Here is a 24,012-nt window from a genome sequence, read left to right on the forward strand (position 1 = left end):
GGCGCAAACGCAGTTGTGTTGCTCTGCCTCAGACAGGCGTTGTCAGGACCCAAAGCCAAATCAGACAGTGAAGGTGTGCTGAGCAACAGTGAAACTCTTTCACCCGTTAAAGAACAACAACTATAGTTAATGTAATAATGATCAAGGTGTTACTCAAAAGCAAGTTAAACTGAGATTATACCGACGGGGTATGTATGAGTTTGAGCGCGTGGCTGCTGTAGGAGAGCTGTGATTAGCAGTGGTGGCTAATGAATGGGAGCTCAGTGGTGTAGATGGATGATCATTGTGCGGAGGCTTCATGGTTTAAGTCACTGTCAGTGGCTCTGAAAGATGTTTAAACTATATTTGAATGCGTATGAGAGTGTATCTTTGATCAGAGCCATTGCATCTGGTCTTAGTGTGTTGGTTAGTGTCTCTAAAGCACCACTAGGGTGTTGCTGGTACTTGACATATAATATGTTTACATGCGCTTAAATGCATACTTATATGATCCAAAATAGAATGTTTTGAGAGTTTAATGAATTTGAATCAATTATAACGATTTCCCCCAAGGTTTGTTAAATAGTGCACATGTGGAAGGTCTCTCTGCTGTCAAATGGGCCTTATGTAATTAGATGAACAGATCTGCACATCTGTGGTTATGTCCTTTTACTTTCAACCCAAAAACGTATGCCTGATGTGTAGTTAGTTATATCTGTCAGAAATTAAGTATAATCATCTTCAGACAGACCACATTTCTTTATGCACGTCATGAAGACACCATATTGTTGGTTTTGACAGTGTTGCAATTTTTATTTTGCAAACTTAACAGTTTCCTCAAGCTGTATGTGCTCTTTTGCTGCATAATAGCTTAGAGTTTAAGCTATCATGTATCAGCTTGAATTATGAGTCTAAAATAGCCCTTCTGTATGGTTTGTGTAGATTCATGTAATATGGCTACTACTGAAAATGCAGAGTCAGGTTTACCAGAAAATAAAGGGGATCGGGCCGACCCAGATGCAAAATACCCACTGAAAGTTCTCTACTGTGGAGGTGAGCAAATACATGAGTTTTGCACTGCATTGAAAATGCTCATTTGTTATTATATAATTTCTGTCCTCTTTTACTTGCAGTTTGTTCCCTGCCAGTAGAGGTGAGTACATGCATAACATTAAAAAAATATATATCTTCTTTTTTATTACTTGTTTCTTGGTTGTTATTGTTTCTTAGAATTATTCAGTGAAAGCTTAATATGATGGTATTAAGTGAATTAATAAAACATTTCTCTTTGCTCTGCTAGTACTGTGAGTACATGCCTGAGCCAGCCAAATGCAAACAGTGGCTTGAGAAGAACTTTCCTGATGTGTTTGCTAAACTGACTCTTGGTAAGTCAACTTTCTTTCACAGCAACTTTCATTTAGGCCCGGTTTCACAGACAGGGGTTAGATTAACCCTTAGTTCAATTGGGACATTTAAGTAGCTTTTATAAATGTGCTTAGAAATAAGCATTACTGATGTGCATCTTGAGACAAAACAATGGCACTGACATGTTTTAAGATATATCAGTGCAAGTTGCTTTCAGCTAAAACAGCTCAAACATGCATTTTAGTCTGGGACTATCTTAAGCCTTGTCTGTGAAACCGGGGGTACAAGTCACAAAGAAACGGGGGTGGGGGTGATATTTGGTCAGCACCCTTATGACATGCATTGTTGAATCAGTTTGCTAGTATTTTGCTAACCAAATTCACTGCTGTTGTACAGGTACAGCACTCAAACAGGAAACAAGAGGAGGAGGCGGAGGCGGAGGAGGCGGCGGTGGTGGTGGAGTAGGAGAAGTGCCCCCTGCAGGAGAGGAAGAGGAGAAGAAGAAACAGAAGAGAGGTTAAACATTTAATTTTATATTTAGACATCTATAAACATAAGCATTTGCAAGTGCTCACGATGGTGCTCCCAAGAGTGAATCTGCATAATTTGTCCATTGGCATTGCACACATCCAAAACGTTCCTGAATCTCTTAAAGGCACAATATGTAACTTTTTTTGCTTTAAAAATAGCAAAAATCACTATATCTGTTATATATATTTTTTTTAGTTGTGTACTTACATTATCCCGACTGTTTCCAACAACTTTCAAACCAGGAGAAATTTTAATTTAATTCGAAGACACGTCACGTTTCTTTATTTCCGTTTTGTCGCAGTCAATGGCGTCATATCCACGTTGTCCCTGGTTTCCGCTCGTATTGTCATAGCAACCAGAGCCCTCTGATAGTAACCAAGGCGACAGAGTAGTTCGCAATGTCTATCTGCACGTTGTTGTTGTTTCGTTCAAACATTACGGACCATGGCAAGCAGACTTTGGATAAAAAAGGAGAACTAAAACGAGAATCAATATCAGCGCGGTGTTTTCGAGATGCCTAGAGCTCCCATAGACAGTATATAAACGAGAGCTCCACGTCCGAGACTTCGACCGCTCCTACATGTACTTTATTAAACAGGTGAGCACATTTACATAAAACTAATATAGTTCAACAATGATAAAATGTTAGAATATGATCTGTATGTTATTCTAATGTTGATCTAGCTTACTGCTAGTCTCATACAGACAAACTAACACATACATTTCAACACATTCAAATGCAGTTTAGTGTGATAGTGTAATGTTAGACCAAGTGAAACAGCGCTGCGTTACCTCACAAGTTTAATTTGTCTAATAAACTGACCTGTGAGTTGTAATTCTGCACTCGCGTGTAGTTCGGTAGAATGAAATGTCCATATTCCTTTTATATCCGCGGGACTCGTGTCGCGTGTGGAGCTGATAGCTGTCTCTTAGCAATCCCGAACTGCTTCATATCACAGTCATGATAAAAACATAGATGTATTTACTCATCCATAAACATTATTAGATCGGTCGGCTTGACGTTGACGACAAGATCCATAATTCTTAGCAAATGTTGCGTCATCAAACTACACCTTTGTTATTGTAAGAGGTTAGCGACCCCTAGCGGCGAAAAAGATTACATACTGTACGTTTAACTGTCCAATTAAAACATTTTTTAAGTGTATTTTGGTTTTATGTTATTGATATGATCTTCAATACCAGACTACTTTATTTTTGAAGTCAATATTAATTCAAGCATATCTCAGTGCTATTTTAATATTATTTATATACCATTATAGTATTTATTGGTATTTTGAATACTTTTATTTTTCTATTTTCTGTTTAAGTTTGTCTTTTTTCTATTTAGCTCTCATTTTATTTTTATTTCAATTTTAATACTTAAACTTCATTCAAATTTCAGTTAGTTGCCAATGCAACATTTCTCATTTTTAATTTAAGTTTTAAATCTTATATTTATATTTTGTTTAATTTCAGCTTGATTTTAATTACTGGAAATAACTGATTTTTTTCTCTCTAGCTATTAAGTCAAGTATATTTGTATAGCGCTTTTCACAATACAGATTGTATCAAAGCAGCTTCACAGTATTAAATTAAAATAATACAACAAGGTTTGTTTCTAGTGGAATTTATTGATTGATAAAATAAAATTAAATATCCCCAAAATATCCCCAACTGAGCAAGCCAAAGGCAACAGTGGCAAGGAACCGAAAAACTCCATCAAGTGACCTAATGGTGTCCTAAAACTCCATCAGGTGACCTAATGGAGAAAAAAAAACCTTGGGAGAACCCAGGCTCAGTCGGGGGCCAGTTCTCCTCTGGCGTTTATGAACTAGAGACCGGAATTAACTGTAAGATAAAAAAAAATATTTTTATATTAAAGTCTTTCTTATTTTTTTTTGTTCCCTTTGCAGGTGGAAGAGGTCAAATCAAACAGAAAAAGAAGACCGTCCCTCAAAAAATCACGATAGCAAAAATCCCTAGAGCTAAAAAGAAATATGTCACGAGGGTGTGTGGAATGGCCACTTTCGGTAAGGCTGTGATTGTAGTAATAAGTATTAAATGTTTGTCATGTGTTTGTACCCTGCGGTGACTTGTTAATTCTGTGGTCCACATCAGACATCGACCTTAAGGAGGCTCAGAGGTTTTTTGCTCAGAAATTCTCCTGTGGTGCCTCAGTGACAGCAGAAGACGAAATCATCATTCAGGGAGACTTTACAGATGACATCATCGACGTCATCCAGGAAAAGTGGCCTGAGGTGAGCAAACATCCCAGATCCCAGCGGTCACTCCGACCAGATGAACCATTATCAAAGCTTTTCTTGACATGTTCTCTAACCCGACAGGTGGATGACGACAGCATCGACGATCTTGGAGAGGTCAAAAAGTGAAGCCCCATATGCACTTTTACTGAAACTGATGCGACGTGACACAGCAAACCTGGCCAAATGTACACATTGACATAAAGCCCTTTTATATCTATTTTATTTACTGTATAGAATTTCCATGGACTTGGCTTCATCCTTGGGGTTTTTCAGTTCTTGATAGCAGCTTTGTCACTTGGTTGCCAAATGTCTGGAAAGATGTGACTTAAAGCATTTCACACATGCAAACAATAGACTAATAAATTTCGGTCTCATTCGACACACTTCTGTTGTGTATTGTTTCTTTTATTGCTGAATCCAGTGCAACACTGTAGCCTTTAGTTTGATTTAGATATCCATTTTAAAAGTATATTCATTACATGTTCGCAAAAATAAAATCATTTACTCACTTATAGATCCGAAGCCGTAAGACTTTATTTCATCTGCAAAATACAAAAGGAGATCATTTAAAGAATATCTAGTAGGGTGAATTCAATACAATGAGAATACACAATTGTGACTTACTTTATGGTTTCATTAAGCACACAAAAGTGTCAGCAAAATATCCATGCGGCTAAATGATCATTTTCCTAGTGCTCCAGTCAGTTTTGGTGAAAACCAACCTGATGTTTAAGCCATAGTACAAATCACACCGGCTGCATTTCTCTCCTTTGCTTCAGTCCACACTCCAGTCCAATAGGTGGTGGAAATCCATTTATGTTTGCCAACCTGCCATTTAAAATTTCAGAAATGCCACACAAAAATATATCTGTTCAGAAGTTACAATGCATGCTGAATCAACGTTCTAACATGCACATATAACTCTTATACTCCTCCAATGCCACTAGTCCACAGCGGTGTTCAGTAAGCAGTTCAAAGACCCCCGCTGATTAGATTCATCCCTAGACTCCTGCTCAGTTTGACGGACTCTCAAATCCTCTGGTACCAATTTAATCACAATGTCCTCCATGGGGAGCAGGTCCTTCAGCGCAACAGCCCCTAGATGCTGGAACTCTCTCCCCCCCTGCATCTTCATGCCTTCCCACCTTCACAACTTAACAGAAAACATTTGTTTACTTGGTGTTATTGAAATGTTCTGACAGAAATTTTGCCTCGTTTCTTTGGTATCTATGTGATCTATTTTCTGTTCTAGTTGTTGGAAAGTTATTTCTGTACTTGGGTTAAGTCCATATAAAATTATTATTAAATGATTAAGTAAGTAATTAAACCAGATATGAGAGATCCGTTGGCATATAAAAAATACACTGGAGATTTTTGGATGCATAGCGAAGTATTTCGTCCTGCTTTGCAAAGCCCATTTAAAAAATTCAAATCTGAACAAAATATATATTTTGCATGAATAAAAATTTTGTTTTTTTTGCGCTGTGACATTTTTATAACAATAATGTCAATAATGGCCCACACAAATTTCAGTAGAATATTGTAATGCGAAAAAATGTTGTTCTCATTACTGTAATATGGGAAGATTTTTTTTTTTTAAATAAATGCTCAGATTATATTTCGCCCCAAAATCAAGAGCTATATTTATTATTGGCAATAATGTCAGTAATGGCCCACACTAATTTCAATTGCATACTGTAATATATACAAATCATAAAAAATATTAAATTTACAAAGAACAATTGTGTACATCATAATAGTATTTGTACTTCAATATCTGCTTATTTTAAAAATATGTTTTTATTTTATTAAATATGTGCTTAATTGTCATTATAGTATATATAACTTTATTTAATGACTTATATTGTCATTAAATAGTCACAATACAAAAAAAAAAAAGCTTACTAATCATAAAAGTCTCTTTTTTTTTTTTTATTAAAAAATATATATAAAATTCTTGGATTGAAATATAACCTGGACATTTTTTGTGAGATTTATCCAAACACTTACATCAGGAGCCAAACATGCGAAATCATGTTCAACAAAAACAAAAAGTTCTTTGTTAATTGTATTGTTCAGTTTTTCATTGTATGCCCAAGTGTAAAGTATACTACTCATAATCATTTTAATGGTGCTTTTGGAGAGTCCCAAGTTGTAGAGCGATGTGATTATTAAACTCATAAGAGGCACAAATTCCTCTCGAGACCATTTACCCATCACACCTGGGTTTTTTGTTGCCCTTGTGCATGCTTACAGCTACACCATTTGCATGAGAGCAAACATCTCAAGAACAAGTCTCATGGGAATCATTGCCATATGAGACGAAACGGTAAAAAGATCTGAAGTTCTCTGACTTTTGTCTAGTTTCACAGCAGCATCATAATCATGAACAACTCCTCAATGTGCTGCACTTATGAAACACCCATGCTGGACCAATTCCTTCCCCCTGTAATGTTCACGGAATTCATATTGGGGCTTATGGGGAATGTCCTCGCCCTCTCGATGTTCTTCTTCCACAAGGACACCTGGAAGCCCAATTCTATTTATCTTGCCCATCTAGCTCTGGCGGACTCATTGGTCCTTTTCTGCCTACCTTTCAGGGCCGACTACTACCGCAGGGGCAAGGACTGGGTCTACGGAGACGCTTTCTGCCGTATTTTGCTGTTTCTTCTGGCCGCCAACAGAGCCGGTGGTATTTTCTTCCTCACTGCTGTCGCTGTTGATCGATACCTGAAGATCGTCCACCCTCTCAATCGCATCAACCGAATGGGTCTGCGCTACGCCCTATGGGTCTCTGTTGGCCTGTGGGGTCTCATCATAGCCATGACTGCCTATCTGTTAACAGACAAACATTTCTACTATCTAAACAACCACACGCAGTGTGAGAGCTTCAACATCTGCTTTGGGAATAATTCACGGTTCACCTGGCACAATGTGTTCTACGTTATCCAGTTCTTCGTGCCCACGGCCATTGTAATCTTCTGCACAACCTGCATTACATGGCAGTTGAAGAGTAAGACAGTGGACACAAAGGGCAAAATCAAAAGAGCAGTGCAGTTTATCTTAGCAGTGGCTGTGGTTTTCGTTATATGTTTCTTCCCAAGCAACATCTCGCGTATCGCCATGTATGTCCTGAAGCTCTGGTATAACGAGTGCCACTATTTCAGTGAGGCAAATGATGCATTCAAAACCACTGTCTGCTTTACCTACTTCAACAGCGTGCTCAATCCCATCGTCTATTATTTTTCAAGCCCTGCGTTCAGTGGATCCTTTAGGAGAATCTTCATGAAACTTCTAGGAAAGAAAATTAAGGATTAATTATAGTTCTGTGACAATATTCAGGTAGACACTGGCCCTGTCCCAAATCCTAAGCTCTCACAGTTCCTCAAAAAGTGCATTCAAAGCGGGCACTGGTGAGCATGTTACTGAAGCCTAAAATGACAAATTGGACACTCTAGTCTCATGGACTTGGACACTCGCATGCAAACACAAAAAAGTGAACATAAAGGGTGTAATTTGGGACAGGGCCACTATGTATAAAGTGGGATATATATTCATTTAAATGTAAATGATACCTGACAATATATATTCGTTTAACACATCTATGTGAGACAACCTTCAAAAAATGTATTAACTTAATTAAATGTTACACATTATATATTATATTTTTAAACAGTTGTTTAAAAACATTTATTAATGAGTTATTTCTAAACATTTAATACATATCTGTCACTGTCTGTTTGGAATACTGACTTGTTACTAGTTATTCAATGCATAATAAATATGATTATAATTTTGTGTTGCCTTTTCAGTGGAGTAAACATATTTATTTGTAATAATCTCCCTGACCTTATGACTAACTTAAGGCACTTTCTACTGCATAGGCAAAATACATCAATAAAGCATTTATTAAATATCTTCAATTGTCCTCTTAGTTTTCCTGTGTGATTCTTTTATTGGACAACACTTAATTTTATTTAATCATTAGCATCGGCTTAGAGCTGTTGTTCAGTTTGAGCTATAATTTCACACACATATTCTGAACAAATTTACTGCTTGCATTTATGATCTCTGTGTTTTAAATTGCCTGGTTTTATGGATTTTGGGGGGGGGGGAACTGTAAATAAATATTCTTCTTATTAAATGATGAACAAGTCTGAATTCAATTAGGCGTGCATGCTCTTTAGACTAATATTTAACAAAATTGCAAAGAAATAGTTGAACGAACAAATATTTGCAGACATAAAATGACTGTTTATGTTGTACAATCTTTGAAAGACAGGCTTTGATAAAATTTCAGACACTTTTCTGATCTCATGAAGAACAAATTTGTGTCCTACATCCTTGATGTATATATAATCCATGCAGACTTAGTAATCAGTGTGAATTTATCTATGTCTTACCACTAAAATCCAGAAGAGGGAGTGTCACAGACAGATTTTGAGCTTTGAAATGATGAGAGAAGGTGAATCCTTCAGGGTAATCATGCCATTATATATGTAAAGCAGGTAACAGAATAGAGAAAGAGTTTTAGGGGAAAACTGAGAAGTGAACAAAATTATAACAAATCTAATCACAAATGAAATATAAAGAATACAATCCTGACTGCAAACCTTGATATCAGTGTTAAATCTGCATTTAATTTCTGCATTAAATCTTTCTGTTCCTTTCCTCTGAGCCTGCATTTTTGCATATGCATTTTTATATAAGCTATTTTGGATGATGATCCATCTAATTTCATTGGAGAAATTTACATTATTATACAAATCACATTATGAAATAAATGTTTATCTCCAAAACACGTTGGCCACAATTGTAGGCACCCCTATAATTTTATACGAGTAAAAAATCTCTGAAGTATATTCCCATTAATATTTACCTTTTTTTTTAGCACACCAGGGTGACTAGGAATATGAAATTGTCTAGCTTTGACTTCTTGTTTCACAGGAGTTGAAATATGAGGAAACACAAAGGCCAAATTCCCTTAATCATCCATCACAATGAGTAAAACCAAAGAATATAGTTCTGATGTGCATCAAAAGATTGTTGAGCATCACAAAATAGAAAGCGGCTGTTAAGAAAATAGCTAAAGAATTGAAAATCCCCATTTTGACCATCAGGGCAATAATTAAGAAGTTCCAATCAACTAAATGTTGTTACAAATCTGCCAGGAAGAGGACGTGTGTCTATATTGTATAAATGCACCGTGAGGAGGAAAGTTTGAGTGGCCAACCACTCTCCAAGGATCACAGATCGAGAATTGCAGAGATTACTTGAGTCTTGGGGGTCAGAAAGCCTAAAAAATATATCAAACAACATGTTGTTAGGAGGGTTTCAAGAAAAATCCTCGTCGCTCCTCCAAAAATAAACTCCAGCATATTCAGTTGTCAGACATGACTGGAACTTCAAAAGGGACCGGATTCTGTGGTTGTTGAAACAAAAAAAGTTTTTTTTGGCAGCAAACCCACCAGATGTGTTTGGTGCAAACAGGGATGAAGAGTACCCAATGCCTACGGTTAAATATACTGCTGGATCTTATATGTTATAGGCCTATTTTTTTGCTGACATCTTGTTCAGATACATGGTCTTATGGATTCTAGCAAATACCAACAGACAAAAACTCAAAACCTAACTGCTTCTGCTAGAAATCTTATAATGGGCCGTGGTTGGATCTTACATCAGGACAAAGGTCCAAAAGAAACATCAAAATCAACACAAAAATGGGTAACTGAGCACAAAATTAAGCTTCTGCCATGGCCGTCCCAGTCACCTAAATATATATAACCTTTATTTAAACAGGAAAAGTCCCATTGAGACACAGTCTCTTTTACAAGGGAGTCCTGTATAGCACGTGCAATCATAGGTTACAAGAAAATAAATTGAACCCTATAGAAAATGAGTGGGGTGAACTGAAGAGAAGAAGCACAAACATGAACTTGAACATGAACATGAACATGGCTAGCTTTCTTTTCAGAGAGTGACCCACCCCTCGCGCCCTCCTGTTTCCCTCCCTCTTCGAACCGCGGAGGAAGAAATGGCGGGGTTAGAGGATGAATGAGCGTTCAGAGACGAGTGAGCCCACACCGGCCCCGCCACCGCGTGCCTCACTCTTTCCAGAGAGAGACATTTCTCCGGTGCTATTCGCCAAAACAGACAAGCGCCCCTCCCTTGAAGCAGCCGGCCTCGTTTCCTTTGGTGGATCGGAGGAGGATAACGACGACAGCCTGTTATTGGCAGCGTCCGAAGGCGAGGATTGGTCGGGCTCAACCATTGACCCCGCCCCCCCGTCTCAGTCCAGCGGAAGTGGCGCCAGGGCGAGCACAGACGCTGAGCTTATCCGCGTTCTCACCGGGGCTGAATGTGCATTCTGAACTACCTCGACGATTGGCTCGTTCTGGCCCAATCGGAGGCCGAGTTACAAACCCACAGATCCTGGCTCCTCAGCCATCTAGAATGCCTTGGGCTCAGGATCAACTTCTCCAAGAGTGTACTGTCCCCAGTGTATAACCTTCCTGGGAACAGTTATCGACGTTCAGATGAGAGCTTGGCTCATGCCAGACCGCGCTCTCTCCATTCAACAGCTAGCTGCTTCGTTCAAAGCGGGCTCTTATCTGTCCCTCAGAACGTTTCAAAGGGCACTGGGCCTTATGGCCTCCGCATCGTCAGTACTCCAATTAGGCCTACTGCATATGCGTCCCCTTCAGCGCTGGCTGAAGCCCCAAGTCCCGGCTCATGCGTGGCGGTTCGGCCACCTACGCATCAGGGTAAACCACGGCTGTATCAAAGCCCTGGCCCCTTGGAGAGACACCAGCTGGTACCAGTCTGGTGTAGGCATGGGTCTAGTCTCGAGGAGGAAGGTGATTTTGACGGATGCCTCCAACCTACAGTAGGTTGGGGGGCTCTGTACGGCCTCAGCCTCTGGTCGAGCTCGGAGAAGTGCCTACATATCAACTGCCTCGAAATGAGAGCAGTCTTTCTAGCCCTAAAAACCTTCCTCCCGAACTTGGCGGGACACCACGTCTTGGTCCAGACAGACAACATGGCAGAAGTGTCATATATAAATCGCCAGGGTGGTCTCAGGTCGAACAACCTGTACACCATGGCCAAACAGCTCCTTTTATGGGTACACACCAACCTGCGCTCGCTAAGAGCAGCGCATGTACCGGGCATACTGAACCAGGGTGCAGATATGCAATCTCGAGACAATGTCCCCCCCGGGGAATGGTCTCTCCACCCTCAGATGGTTCATTTAATTTGGAGTGTCTTCGGGAGGGCAGAGGTAGACCTCTTCGCCTCAGAAGACAACTCTCACTGCCCAACATTCTTTTCAAAGAACAGGGATGTGCTGGCCCACAAATGGCCCAGCTGTCCTCTTTGCACATTCCCTTCGGTCTCGAAGCTACTTCAGGTCATCGAACGGATCAGGGAAAACAAGTGTGTACAAGTATACATGGGGGCCATAGCAGCCTTTCATGCTCCTGTGGCTGGCCAATCCTTGGGAAGAAACGACCTGATCGTGTGCTTCCTCAAAGGGGCCAGGAGGCTTAACCCGCCTCAACCTCCCTCTATACCCACCTGGGACCTATCTATGGTCCTCAGGGCCCTTAAGGGACCTCCTTTCGAGCCGCTTCAGACGGCCGACTTAAAGCCTCTTTCGCTCTTTTTAACTTAAAGACCGCACTCTTGCTAGCCCTAGCATTGGTCAAGCAAGTGGGCGATTTACAAGCGCTCTCCATGAACGCTTCCTGCCTTGAGTTTGTGCCCAACGACTCCAAAGTCATCCTCAAACCAAGACATGGCTACGTACCCAAGGTGCTCTTGACTCTGTTCAGAGCCCAGGTCATTCCGCTATCGGCCCTTCCCCTATCGGAAGACGATAGAGAATCGAGTCTACTCTGCCCTGTTAGGGCTCTCAGAGTTTATTTAGAGCGTTCTGCCCCGTTCAGACAGTCGGAACAGCTTTTTGTATGCTTGGCGGCCGCACCAAAGGGCTCCCGCTCACGAAGCAGAGATTGTCACGATGGATAGTGGACGCTATCTCTTTAGCCTACGCCTCAATGGGTCTTCAATGCCCCATAGGTGTCAGGGCCCATTCCACAAGGGGCATGGCCTATTCATGGGCATGGTCCAGTGGCGTACCAATTGAAGACATTTGTGCAGCGGCCGGTTGGTCTTCGCTGTCCACATTTGTAAGATTTTACAACTTGGAAGTGTTGGCTCTGCAAGCACAAGTCCTTTCTATCTGGGAGATCTTGGCCCCTGAAGGGCCCAAACCTCTAGGTATCCCTTCGTGGACTGCGACATTGGTCCGGTTCCCGTTGGATTTTGACTTTTAGTTCTACTATAAGCCTCGGGCTTTACAGCCCCAGATGGTAGTTCAGAGCGAAGTCTCAGCTAATAGCACAGCGTTTTGAAATGGGTTCCCATTGCGTCTAGCGAAGCAATACGAGTGAACCGTTCTCGAAAGGGAATGTAACCTCGGTTCCCTGAGATAGTCGCTTATATAGTCATCAGACACGCCCATTCTGGCAGGTTTCGGCACGCGCAAGGCGGGAAGCGTCCTGATAGGTTTGCGCGTCCTCGCCACTTCGCCATAGGTTTGTGCAGTTCCCGCAGCCCAGCCAATCAGCACGCTATACAGCTCTGCACTGTGCTGGCTGTGCAGCTGCACTGCATTTTAAAATAAAGGCTTCAATATTCTCGAGAAAAGGAATTTTCCCATTGCGTCTAGTGACGCAATACTCGTTCCCATTACTCTCAGGGAACCGAGGGTCCGTTAGTAACCGAGTACATTTTTCACCAAGAATTTCACTGTTCAACATGATTATTAGAATAAGTTGAGATAATGCTGGCTGACGGGTTCGACAGAAGCAAAATATCTTCGATTAACAACCTCATATGTTTTTAGTTCCGGAACCCAACTGTTGCACTCTATTCATTCACTCAGATGATTTAGTGTTTCTTTCCTTACATGAAAACATCAGTCAGAGCGTAAAAGCTGATTCCTCTCCAGTACGGATGGAGAACATCTGTAGCACAAGCCTGACATCAGAGTCCATCGCTCCTGCTCACACTGACGGAAACAATTGGAAGGGAGAATATACGCCATTCCCTGAAAAAGGTGCGAAAAACATGAACAGATCACATATGATTATTAACTCCATAAGAGGCACAAATGCCCCTTGAGACCATTTACCAACCACACCTGGGGTTGTTGTCCATGCAGATGCTTACAGCTACACCCTTTGCATGTGAGCAAACCAGTGATGTTACGAGGATGACACCCGGGGGTGGGCATCTGGATATGTGAGGTGGGCAAATAAAGTCATGTATGCTTGTTAAGAAAAAAAATTTCAATAACATTTTGCCAGGAAAAACAATCTTCTTTTATTAAATTATTTTTTTTTCCCTTTATTTTTATAGGACAGTCACATGTAGACAGTATGAGAGATGAGGAACACTACCCTCACAATGAAAATTACAATGTAATGCTTGAATATATGGGCATCGCATCACACATTTTTTTTATTGGGTTTATTAAAAGTTATTAAACTAAAACAAATATTTTTGTGATTGTTCATTTGAATATCAAATAATCTACGATATCATTATCAACAAAAATTATGCAACAGCTGGTATTACTTTAATTCAGTTAACAGTGATCATGAGCTTACACATGTATGTAAGGTTATGATAGCGCTTATGTTAAAAGCTTAAAAATATGTTTCGGAATCTACATCGACTGATTCAGATGACAAGAAATCAGTAATTGGTATCGGCTACAAAAAAAATCGAATCGGAGCATCCCTTCTCTGTAAGCTCAACAATTTAACAGAACATGAGACTCATCTCAGGAACACACAAATACTTGTGAACACATGCATATACAAGAAAATACAATCACTGACACACTGCTTTTACAGTAAAAGATGTTTTCCCTCTAGTATAAAATTGTTAGTAGGGGTTTTATTTAAAAGTAAAATTGCTAGTAATGTGTCTTCAATGACACAAGAAATCATATCACTATTTCAGAGAAGTAATTAGTAAGCTGTAATGGATTTTTCTGAGTAACTTACCCAACCATCTGCCACAGATGAAGCAAAATGTCCAGCACTGACACTGGTACTGATTACATCGTAACCTAACAAAATAAAACATTAATTAGAACTTAACTAAATATACTTGCTGCAAGGATTCTTTCCCTGTTTTCAACAAAGAAAAACTGTCCATAGCAATACCAAGCGAAGGGTAAATGACGCTTATGCCACAATTCAGCTACATAAGGCCAAACTAAAATCAATTGAAACAATAAAGATTTTATCAACAAGTCTAGACATGGTTCAACAAAAATAGGTGTGTAAATCACGTTGGTAGGTTTTAAAATAAGTGCACCGTCTACCTGCACTGTTTGAATGAAAAGGTTCTGTACCCTCATTAAACAGTGACTGTTTAGGTTCCCGACTACGCCTCTTCTACGCTTGAGACTTAAATACCCAATAAAAAATTAGAAAGAAATATAAAAGCCAATCTAAGCTAAAACATTAATTTGACTGATTTCCAATTGGATGGGCACTGCCCACCCTTGTCCACACATAGCCACGCCTCTGGAGCAAACATCTTTAAGACCAAGTCTTGGGGGAATCATTGGCATATTCAGTACTGAGACCAAACAATAAAGATCTGAAGTTCTCCGACTCTCGGCTGGTTTTACAGCAGAATAAGAATCATGGACAACTCCTCAAAGTGCTGCGCTTTCGATGCACCCATCTTGGACGAACTCCTACCCCCTATACTATTCTTCGAATTCATTCTTGGCCTTATGGGGAATGTCCTCGCCCTCTCGATGTTCTTCTTCCACATGGACACCTGGAAGCCCAATTCTATTTATCTAGCTCACCTGGCTGTGGCGGACTCTGTGGTGCTTTTCTGCCTTCCTTTCAGGGCCGACTACTACCGCAGGGGCAAGGACTGGGTCTACGGAGACGCTTTCTGCCGTATTTTGCTGTTTCTTCTCGCCGCCAACAGAGCTGCTGGTATTTTCTTCCTCACTGCTGTCGCTGTTGATCGATACCTGAAGATCGTCCACCCTCACAACCGCATCAACCACATGGGTCTGCGCTACGCCCTATGGGTCTCTGTTGGCCTGTGGGGTCTCATCATAGCCTTTACTGTCTACCTGTTAACAGACAAACATTTCTATTATCGAAACAACCGCACACAGTGCGAGAGCTTCAACATATGTTTGGGACACAATGCATTGTCCGACTGGCACAATTCATTCTACGTTATCCAGTTCTTTGTGCCCACGTGCATTGTTGTCTATTGTACAGCTTGTATTATGTGGCAACTGAAGAGCAAGACAGTGGACACACAGGGCAAAATCAAGAGGGCAGTGCAGTTTGTTTTAGCAGTTGCTCTGGTTTTCATTATATGTTTCTTCCCAAGCAACGTCTCTCGTATCGCAGTGTGGGTGCTGAAGAGCTGGCATACCGAGTGCCACTATTTCAGTGATGCAAATGTGGCTTTTTACACTACTGTTTGCTTTACCTACTTTAACAGTGTGCTCAATCCCCTCGTTTATTATTTTTCCAGCCCTGCATTCAGTGGATCCCTCAAGAAACTCTACATGAAACTTCTTGGAAAGAAAATGGAGGATGAGGACAATGAGAAGTACAATCATAGTTCTGTTACAGTATCAGCTAATGTCTCTTAAACAAGTGGATTTTCACTATGTAGTTTTGACATTAAAAAGTCACATAGTTTATAATTCATAATATTTATTCTGATGTAAACAATAGCTGCTACTGCATATTCATGTAAGCACCCATTTGTGACAACCTTCATAAACATGTATAATATTTAGCAATATTCTGTCCTTGCCGTTAGACTAGACTGTCTATTTATTTAAAATAATCACCTCCACAGATGACTTGAGTAATACTTTAATAAATGTCTTTATTAGTTCTCTGTCTGATTATTTAATTTTAAAATGTACTTAAATTAACATTATACGCAAATATTCAATGACACACTTTTTTATTGTTTTATCTCTATCACTGAATGGCCCTATGTTATCATATTTGCTATATTTTTCCATGATAAAAAAACTATTTTAAATCAGTTACTACATTAGTTACTTAATAGGATTACTTAAAAGGATTGAAATATATATATATATATATATATATATATATATATATATATATATATATATATATATATATATATATATATATATGCCTTCACTTTTTCAAGTACACATATTTAATTGAACAATAGTTAAGGCAAGTCTTTGTGTATTTGTGTACAACAAAACATTAATATTGCTATTATTTGTATTGTATTAATATAATATTGTATTATATAATAATTCATATTGATTAGTAGTAATATCAAATAAAATATTATTATGGATTTAGTTATAGTATTTAGTAGCCTATTTTAATGTAATACTGTTAAAAGTTATTGATAATATCAATAATTGTTATGATTGTTTAAAGTCTTATATAGACATATAAAATGTCTATGGATATTAACATGGATTTTAATATTGAAATAGAAACGTCGTTATGAAATATTGAATTAAAAATTACGTTTTCATTCAGTGTTTTATAAACGTACAAAAGTAGCTACCAACTGACAAACAAACCCATTCATTAAAAAGAACGTTTAAAAGTGTTCGTTAATTATTGCACAACACGCCAAAAGAACAAAAGACTTTGAATCGAGTTTTGTAGGACTCGCTCGTTGTGTATTTGGCGCAGGCGCGCTCCCGGCCCAGCGTTCACTGTATGCGAGTGTGTGCGCGCGCGCGTGTGTGTGTATGAACTGCCGGCGAGCTTAAAAATATTATCGAGTGGCGGGAATGTCTGGCAGGTCAGTGCGCGCGGAGACCCGGAGCAGAGCCAAAGATGACATCAAACGCGTTATGGCCGCTATTGATAAAGTGCGAAAATGGTAAGATCGCGGGAAAAGCCCTGTTTGTTCCACCGGAGAGGAAAAAAATGCGCTTGTGGGGGAGGAGACAGAAAGAACAAACGAGAAGGACAGAAAGTGAAATTATATGGGTCATTTTTGAGCGCAATTTCCAAGTGAACTCGAGCGCACGCCAGGTGCTGTGCGCGCACCCGACACCATACACTAAAAATGAATGTTTTGGGGGGGGATTTCTGATGGAGATGAAGTGGGTTGAACCCAGAAGCCATTTCGTTGCAGTCACATGAAGCCATTTCTCAATGCAGTTTGGCGCACTGTGAATGTGTAACATCTGTGCGTTTTGGGGGATGAAAGACTAGACAAACTCACCTGTGCACGCGAGAGTCACAGTCGCTGTAACACACTGCGAGTTGAAATGCAGCTCAGAGTCTCTTTACATCAAATAAAACTGAACACATGGAGCGCTGTGGGGGCTGGGACAGGGAAGTTAGCACTGCATGCCTGATATATTTCATTTTCAACATTATACATGTAAAAGACGTCTTTTGTAAGATTGTTATATTTATACATTTTACATTTAGACTAATGTTTGCCTGTTTTTTTATTTTATTTTTCATTTCATAAGAAAAAAATATTTGGAGTGCAAGGATTTGTTGATTAAGCACAACATTTTACCTTGTTTTTCTTGTGCAATAATGTAATCACAGGCATTTTGATTACATTATTTATTTATTTATATTGGATGTGCTATTTTTTTAATTATCTATTTTCATTTTATATACTATTTGTGCTGCATATGGCCCTTGCCATCATCATATATTACATGGTATGCTATGTCAGGTTCATTTAAGTGTATATTTTACTTAAAGGCAATGCAAAATTAGTAATGACCCATTCAAATTTTTAATAAGCATTCCAGGTCTTATTGTGCACAATTCATCATTATTCCAATGAAAATATTTGCCTTTTCAAATCAGAATGTGAGTTCCTCTTAAATGATTTTCCATTTCTGCTGATGTCACGTGATCTATTGGATAATGTTAACCAGTAGTCAATGCTATTTAGGCATTGAAGTACTTCTTTCCATGCATTAGATCTTTGCTTTAACTATTCACAGGGAGAAAAAATGGGTGACGGTTGGAGACACTTCCCTGCGCATCTTCAAATGGGTTCCAGTGACTGAACCGAAGTCAGACGACGTAAGTGTGCGATTATTGTGTATTGTTTCCTTTTATGAAGTTGTAGTTCATCGATATTTTGTCTGGCCTACAGAAGAACAAAAAGAAGAAGGGCAGAGAGGAGAAATATGGATCGGAGTTGACGACTCCAGAGAACAGTTCCTCTCCGGGAATGATGGACATGCACGGTCAGTCAGAGGAAGAGTCTCTTAAAGGATTAGTTCACTTTCAAAAAATGTTTTGCTGATAATTGACTCACCAGATGTCATCCATGTCTTTATTCAGTCGAAAAGAAATTAAGGTTTTTGAGGAAAACATTCCAGGATTTTTCTACACAGAATGGACTTCAATGGCAACCAACTATACCAATGTTCAAAGAAGGTTCAAATGTCCGTCTCAATGCAGCTTCAAAGTCTCGACACGATCCCAGTCGAGAAATAAGGGTCTTATCTCGCGAAACGATCAGTCATTTTCTAAAAAAAAAAAAATATATATATATACTTTTTAACCACAAATGCCCGTCGTGTACCATCTCTGAGATGCGCCACGTATTACGTCATCACGTTGGAAAGGTCACGATAAAAATAAAAATAATAATAATAATAAATTAAAACAAAGATGTCGGACGATTTTGAAGCAGGAGGAGAAAATGAGATGAAATGTTTCGCCCTTCCCTACCTTTTTAAACCAGAGTACACAGACAAATAACTTAGATGACGTGACGCGTGACCTTTCCAACGTGATGACGCAATGCTTGGCACATCTCAGAGATGCCCACGACGGGCATTTGTGGTTAAAAAGTATATATATATTTTTTTTAATTAGAAAATGACCAATCGTTTCGCTAGATAAGACCCTTATTTCTCGACTGGGATCGTGTCGAGACTTTGAAGCTGCATTGAGACGGACATTTGAACCTTCTTTGAACATTGGTATAGTTGGTTGCCATTGAAGTCCATTCTGTGTAGAAAAATCCTGGAATGTTTTCCTCAAAAACCTTCATTTCTTTTCGACGGAAGAAAGAAAGACATGGATATCTTGGATGACATCAGGGTGAGTCAATCATCAGCAAAACATTTTTTGAAAGTGAACTAATCCTTTAACCAAGCCAATATTTTAAGGATGTGCATAATATAATTTGACAGTACTGACCCTTAAATGTCAAGCTGCGGTTTCCCTTATAGATGAGAACAGTAATCAGAGCTCGATAGCCGATTCCTCTCCGGTGAAGATGGAGAACAGTTGTAGCACGAGCCCGACACCAGAGGCCACTGCTGCTCATGCTGATGGAAACAAGTGCAAGACAGAACACACGCCATCCCCTGACAAAGGTGTGATCACACAAATAAATCTCATGCTTGCACAAATAAATGTATTAAGGCTTTTTGAGATCTCTAAGGCTTTCTAATGTTGTGTTCACATAATATTAAAGGAGCTTGACTATTCAAATAGATCAGGGGTTCTTAACTCTGGCCCTCGAGGTCCACTTTCCTGCAGAGATTAAGGCCCCGTTTACACGTACAATGCATGGTTATTTTGAAAAACGGAGACATTTCCATTCGTTTGTGCCCTTCGTTTACACGCAAATGGAGAATTCGCGTCTGAAAACGATTCTTTCTAAAAACTCTGGCCCGAGTGGAGATTTTGGAAAACTTTGTTTGCAGGTTTGCATGTAAACTGAGAAAAACTGAGTTTTAGGGAGTCAACGTCACAGTATGTGACTATTTTCGGGATTCTGATTGGCTAACGTGGGCTTGAGCTTCTCGTTACACTGCTCTTGACGGCATATACACGGGTTTGTGTAAACTAACACTTTTCTGAAAACTGACAGGTGTGCATGATGTTATTTTTGAAAACGGAGAGGGGGTGAATTGTCCGTTTGTGAAAATAACCGGCCACGTGTAAACGTAGCCTAAGCTCCAACCCAAATCAAACGCACCTGAGCAAGCTAATCAGTGGCTGTGTCTGAAATCGCCCCCTATAACCTTAAATAGGGCACTATTTGAGAGTAAATCTATTTGTAGTGGTGTACGAAACCATAGTGGACGTTATCAAGTGCACTCACTCATTCATTCCCATAATGCTCAACAGCCAGAGAATACCCATAATGCACTGTGCATTATGCATCCACTTTTCAAACTGCTGGTCCAATGTGGCTACAGCTTCATATCAAACAAGTATTTTCCTTGTTTAATTTAGGTTTATACATGCTAGTTTCCATGACAGAGCTATAGATAAATCTTTTCATTACTACTGTAGCTGCCAGTTTGCTAAGTTTCAAATGATTATTTAAAGGATTAGTTCACCCCAAAATGAAAATTTCCTAATAATTTACTCACCCCAATGCCATCCAAGATATCCATGTCTTTCTTTCCTCAGTGGGAGAGAAATTATGTTTTTTGAGGAAAACATTTTTGGATTTTTCTTCTAACTTCATTGGTTACCATCGTTTTTAAGTCCAAATCAATGCAGTTTCAAAAGTCTTTGAAGTGTTTAAACGGGCTGTACGCGATCACAGCTGAAGAAGAGGTTATCTAGCGAAACGATAGGTCATTTAAAAAAATATATATATAATTTATAGACTTTTTACCTTCAAAAGTTCGGATTGAGCTGATCAACAAACGGACAGGGAACTACGTCATCACGTTGAAAGGTCACGCCGGCGCCGGCAATACTATTTGAACTACTTTTCATATTCATCAGAATGTTATTCATATACTATTCATATTCATATTCACGGAATAGTATTACTATATATATATATAATAGCAAACAATACTATTTGAACTATCCTCCTACGTACGGTCGCATTGTAAACAGTGGGGCGGTACGTCTGCCGGCGCCGGCGTGACCTTTCAACGTGATGACGAAGTTCCCTGTCCGTTTGTTGATCAGCTCAATCCGAACTATTGAAGTTAAAAAGTCCATAAATTATCTTTTTTTTTTTTTTAAATGACCTATCGTTTCGCTAGATAACAACCTCTTCTTCAGCTGTGATCGCGTACAGCCCGTTTAAACACTTCAAAGACTTTTGAAACTGCATTGATTTGGACTTAAAAACGATGTTAACCAATGAAGTCCATTGTTAGAAAAAAAATCCAGAAATGTTTTCCTCAAAAAACATAATTTCTCTCCCACTGAGGAAAGAAAGACATGGATATCTTGGATGGCATTGGGGTGAGTAAATTATTAGGAAATTTTCATTTTTGGGTGAACTAATCTTTTAACAGCAACCATAAACTACACAAAAGCAGCAGCCTTTGGTGTCTGAATTCACTCACTTGTTTTCATTCACTCCTTCAAGTGAACTATATTAGTGAAGTAATATTACAGGGAATAGTGAATGAGGGTATAGGGGGGCGATTTCAGACACAGCTTAAGTCTTCAGGATTACTAGAAAGTTGCAGAAAGCTGAGTTTAATCAAGGTTGGAGGTAAATTCTGCGGGAAAGTGGATTTCAAGGGCCAGAGTTGAGAATCCCTGGTATTAGGGGTGTAACAACAACAATATATCGTGTCACAATATATCGCAATACAAAAATGCAACAATATGTATCGTGAATAGTGACAATATGTATCGTGAATAGTTCACCCAAAATAAAAATTACTATGTGAGAAAAAATTTAAGTTTTCAGAGTTTTAGTGTCAGTACTACATTAAAATATTATATATAATGTTGAATATAATGTATAATAATGCAATAGGGGAATATCTGTGTAAAAAAGTGGCCTACATTATTTTAAACTGTATCTAGTCAGTGACAGAGAAACATATTCGTCTGAAATAATTCTGTATTTTCAGCTTCAGAATCATGAATATTTTTATTCTGGCGTCTCTATTGTCCTGTGCTTTGGGTTTCAGCACCAAGTCCAAGAATTTTCATTTATACACACAATGTAATATCAAATTTATCAGTTTAATAAACAGTAAATTTTTTGTTAACCTTTTATCATATGTCTTGGAGTATCGCAATAATATCGTATCGTGAGTTCAGTATCGTGATATGTATCGAATCGTGAAATTGGGGTATCGTTACACCCCTACCTGGTATAGATGGTATTTGAAACGCTGTATCTTGAGTTCTACCAGCTGAAATAAATGTGATGTATTTATTTTTTACAGGGAATTGTAACTCCACCCCTTCAGAGACCTCAACAAGCAAAAAAGATGCTCAGTTATTAGAGGAGAAGGAGTCCCCATCAGACACCTCGACAAACACTCAGGTGAAAGCATCACTTACCTTCAAAACAGAAGAAACTGGAAATGATTTGAGGGTGAGAAAATGACCAAATGTTCTGTTTGTGTGTGTTTTAGGAAAGTGAAGATGGTTCTCCACCCACAAAGAAAAGCAAAGTAGAATCATCTTCTCAGGACTTGGATGACTAAAGCTGACTAGTTTGCTCCCACATATTTTAAACACGTCACTGTCACAAACCAATGAGGAAAAGCATCCCACTCAACAAACCATTCCTGATCTTCAAGTAGAGCTTCTCCCTGTTCTTCATCTTCTCACCTGGAGTGGGCGTTTGCAGACGTCACTGTGCTGAGGCCGAAAGACTGACCTGATCCTGTGAGACACCTGCAGCCTCGCTCCATCAAACTCATGCACGACATACAGCGTTAGTATAACAGTAACAAGAGTCAATGCACTGCATAGATTGGTCAAGATGAAAGGTGGATTTGCTGCTGTCATCATTTTCGTTTTAAGTCTTTTATTATTTAATTCAATGAGTCTACTAGTTGTTTTTCTAACTACTTTGCAAAGGTTGTTGTTTGGTTATAGTGCAGGTGCTTGGTTTGTCCATAGATTCTCTACTGGTTTGTGTGCCTTCTGGCTCAATGATGTGTGCATTTTTACTTTTTTTTTTTTTTTTTTTTGTGGCTTGTTTTATTTTGTTTTTTTAAAAGGAAGAATATTTTGTTACATGTCAAAACGACTCAATATACCTCATTTCCAAACCAGCTGAGCTGGAACTTTAATCTTGATCGATGGACGATAAATCCACTTCACCGAACACAATCTGGCAGTTTTTAAATGGTCGTTTTCAACAATGAATCCACTTTGACTTTAATCTGATTTAACGTACAAGGAACTCATGATGATGAAATACTCTAGGTACATTTGGGACCATGATTTCTTGAAATGATTTTGTCTTGTACAGTTGATTAATTTTGCTTTTATTTATTCCATCATTAGTGCTTGTTTTTAGCATATTAAATTTGTTTTAATAAAAAACGTTAACACATCGAAGGCTGTGGAGTTTATAGTATTATATATTATGTAGTTTAGTATTTATATGCTTTTTGATGGTAAAATAAATAAATTGAAGATTATAAAAAATCGAAAAGGTTGAGAACGGTTTATTCAATTTGACAGCACGCCCCCTAACGAAGTTTTACCGCATTAACGTTACCACGTGCGATCTTTGTAATCTTGTACAACATATTTGCCGAAATGTTTTTGATACGAACGTTTAAATTTAAAGCATCTACCAAACACAAAGGTATTATAAAGAGAAAGGTAGATCAAATATAAGACTTGTTTCAACTAACGTAATCCGTTGTACTGAATTCAAATTCACGGTCCGTTACTTTGGGAAAAATGTCGCTCTCTGGATTCCGCCCACGGAAATTCGTCGAACAAATGTAAAAATTACCGCACCTTTACTCATAAATGTCATAACATTATTCTGTTTCCGTAATATTTAAAAGCCATTTATGTAATTTGCCGTGAAGTGTCTTACCTCAGATCTGGCGTCC

General features: G+C 38.9%; 4 protein-coding genes across 5 annotated transcripts; all 4 read left to right on the forward strand.

The window, feature by feature from the left end:
• The first annotated feature begins 8 nt into the window (after positions 1-8).
• On the forward strand, positions 9-4,522 carry denr (density-regulated protein). Of its 2 annotated transcripts, none has more exons than XM_079861322.1 (8): positions 9-73; positions 922-1,032; positions 1,113-1,132; positions 1,280-1,364; positions 1,741-1,860; positions 3,789-3,905; positions 3,994-4,133; positions 4,221-4,522. In XM_079861322.1, the coding sequence occupies exons 2-8, from the start codon at positions 933-935 to the stop codon at positions 4,263-4,265; spliced, it is 627 nt and encodes a 208-aa protein (XP_079717448.1). In that variant the 5' UTR covers positions 9-73; positions 922-932; the 3' UTR covers positions 4,266-4,522. The 2 variants fall into 2 exon arrangements, with proteins under 2 accessions (XP_079717448.1, XP_079717447.1); XM_079861321.1 differs by having other exon boundaries at positions 26-188.
• Positions 4,523-6,451: 1,929 nt separating this feature from the next.
• Positions 6,452-7,509, forward strand: LOC307152548 (hydroxycarboxylic acid receptor 2-like). Its single transcript, XM_079861312.1, has one exon. The coding sequence runs from the start codon at positions 6,525-6,527 to the stop codon at positions 7,455-7,457; it is 933 nt and encodes a 310-aa protein (XP_079717438.1). The 5' UTR covers positions 6,452-6,524; the 3' UTR covers positions 7,458-7,509.
• Positions 7,510-14,833: 7,324 nt separating this feature from the next.
• On the forward strand, positions 14,834-15,852 carry LOC307152547 (hydroxycarboxylic acid receptor 2-like; the record flags this gene model as incomplete). Its single annotated transcript, XM_079861311.1, has 1 exon — positions 14,834-15,852. The coding sequence occupies exon 1, from the start codon at positions 14,866-14,868 to the stop codon at positions 15,850-15,852; it is 987 nt and encodes a 328-aa protein (XP_079717437.1). The 5' UTR covers positions 14,834-14,865.
• A 1,069-nt stretch (positions 15,853-16,921) lies between these two features.
• Positions 16,922-23,060, forward strand: LOC307152556 (B-cell CLL/lymphoma 7 protein family member A-like). Its single transcript, XM_079861323.1, has 6 exons — positions 16,922-17,096; positions 18,193-18,274; positions 18,348-18,441; positions 19,438-19,584; positions 22,375-22,475; positions 22,567-23,060. The coding sequence occupies exons 1-6, from the start codon at positions 17,005-17,007 to the stop codon at positions 22,636-22,638; spliced, it is 588 nt and encodes a 195-aa protein (XP_079717449.1). The 5' UTR covers positions 16,922-17,004; the 3' UTR covers positions 22,639-23,060.
• The last annotated feature ends 952 nt before the right edge of the window (positions 23,061-24,012 follow it).

The sequence above is a fragment of the Squalius cephalus genome, assembly GCF_949319135.1.
Source record: "Squalius cephalus genome assembly, chromosome: 24".
NCBI classification, from domain to species: Eukaryota; Metazoa; Chordata; class Actinopteri; order Cypriniformes; family Leuciscidae; genus Squalius; species Squalius cephalus.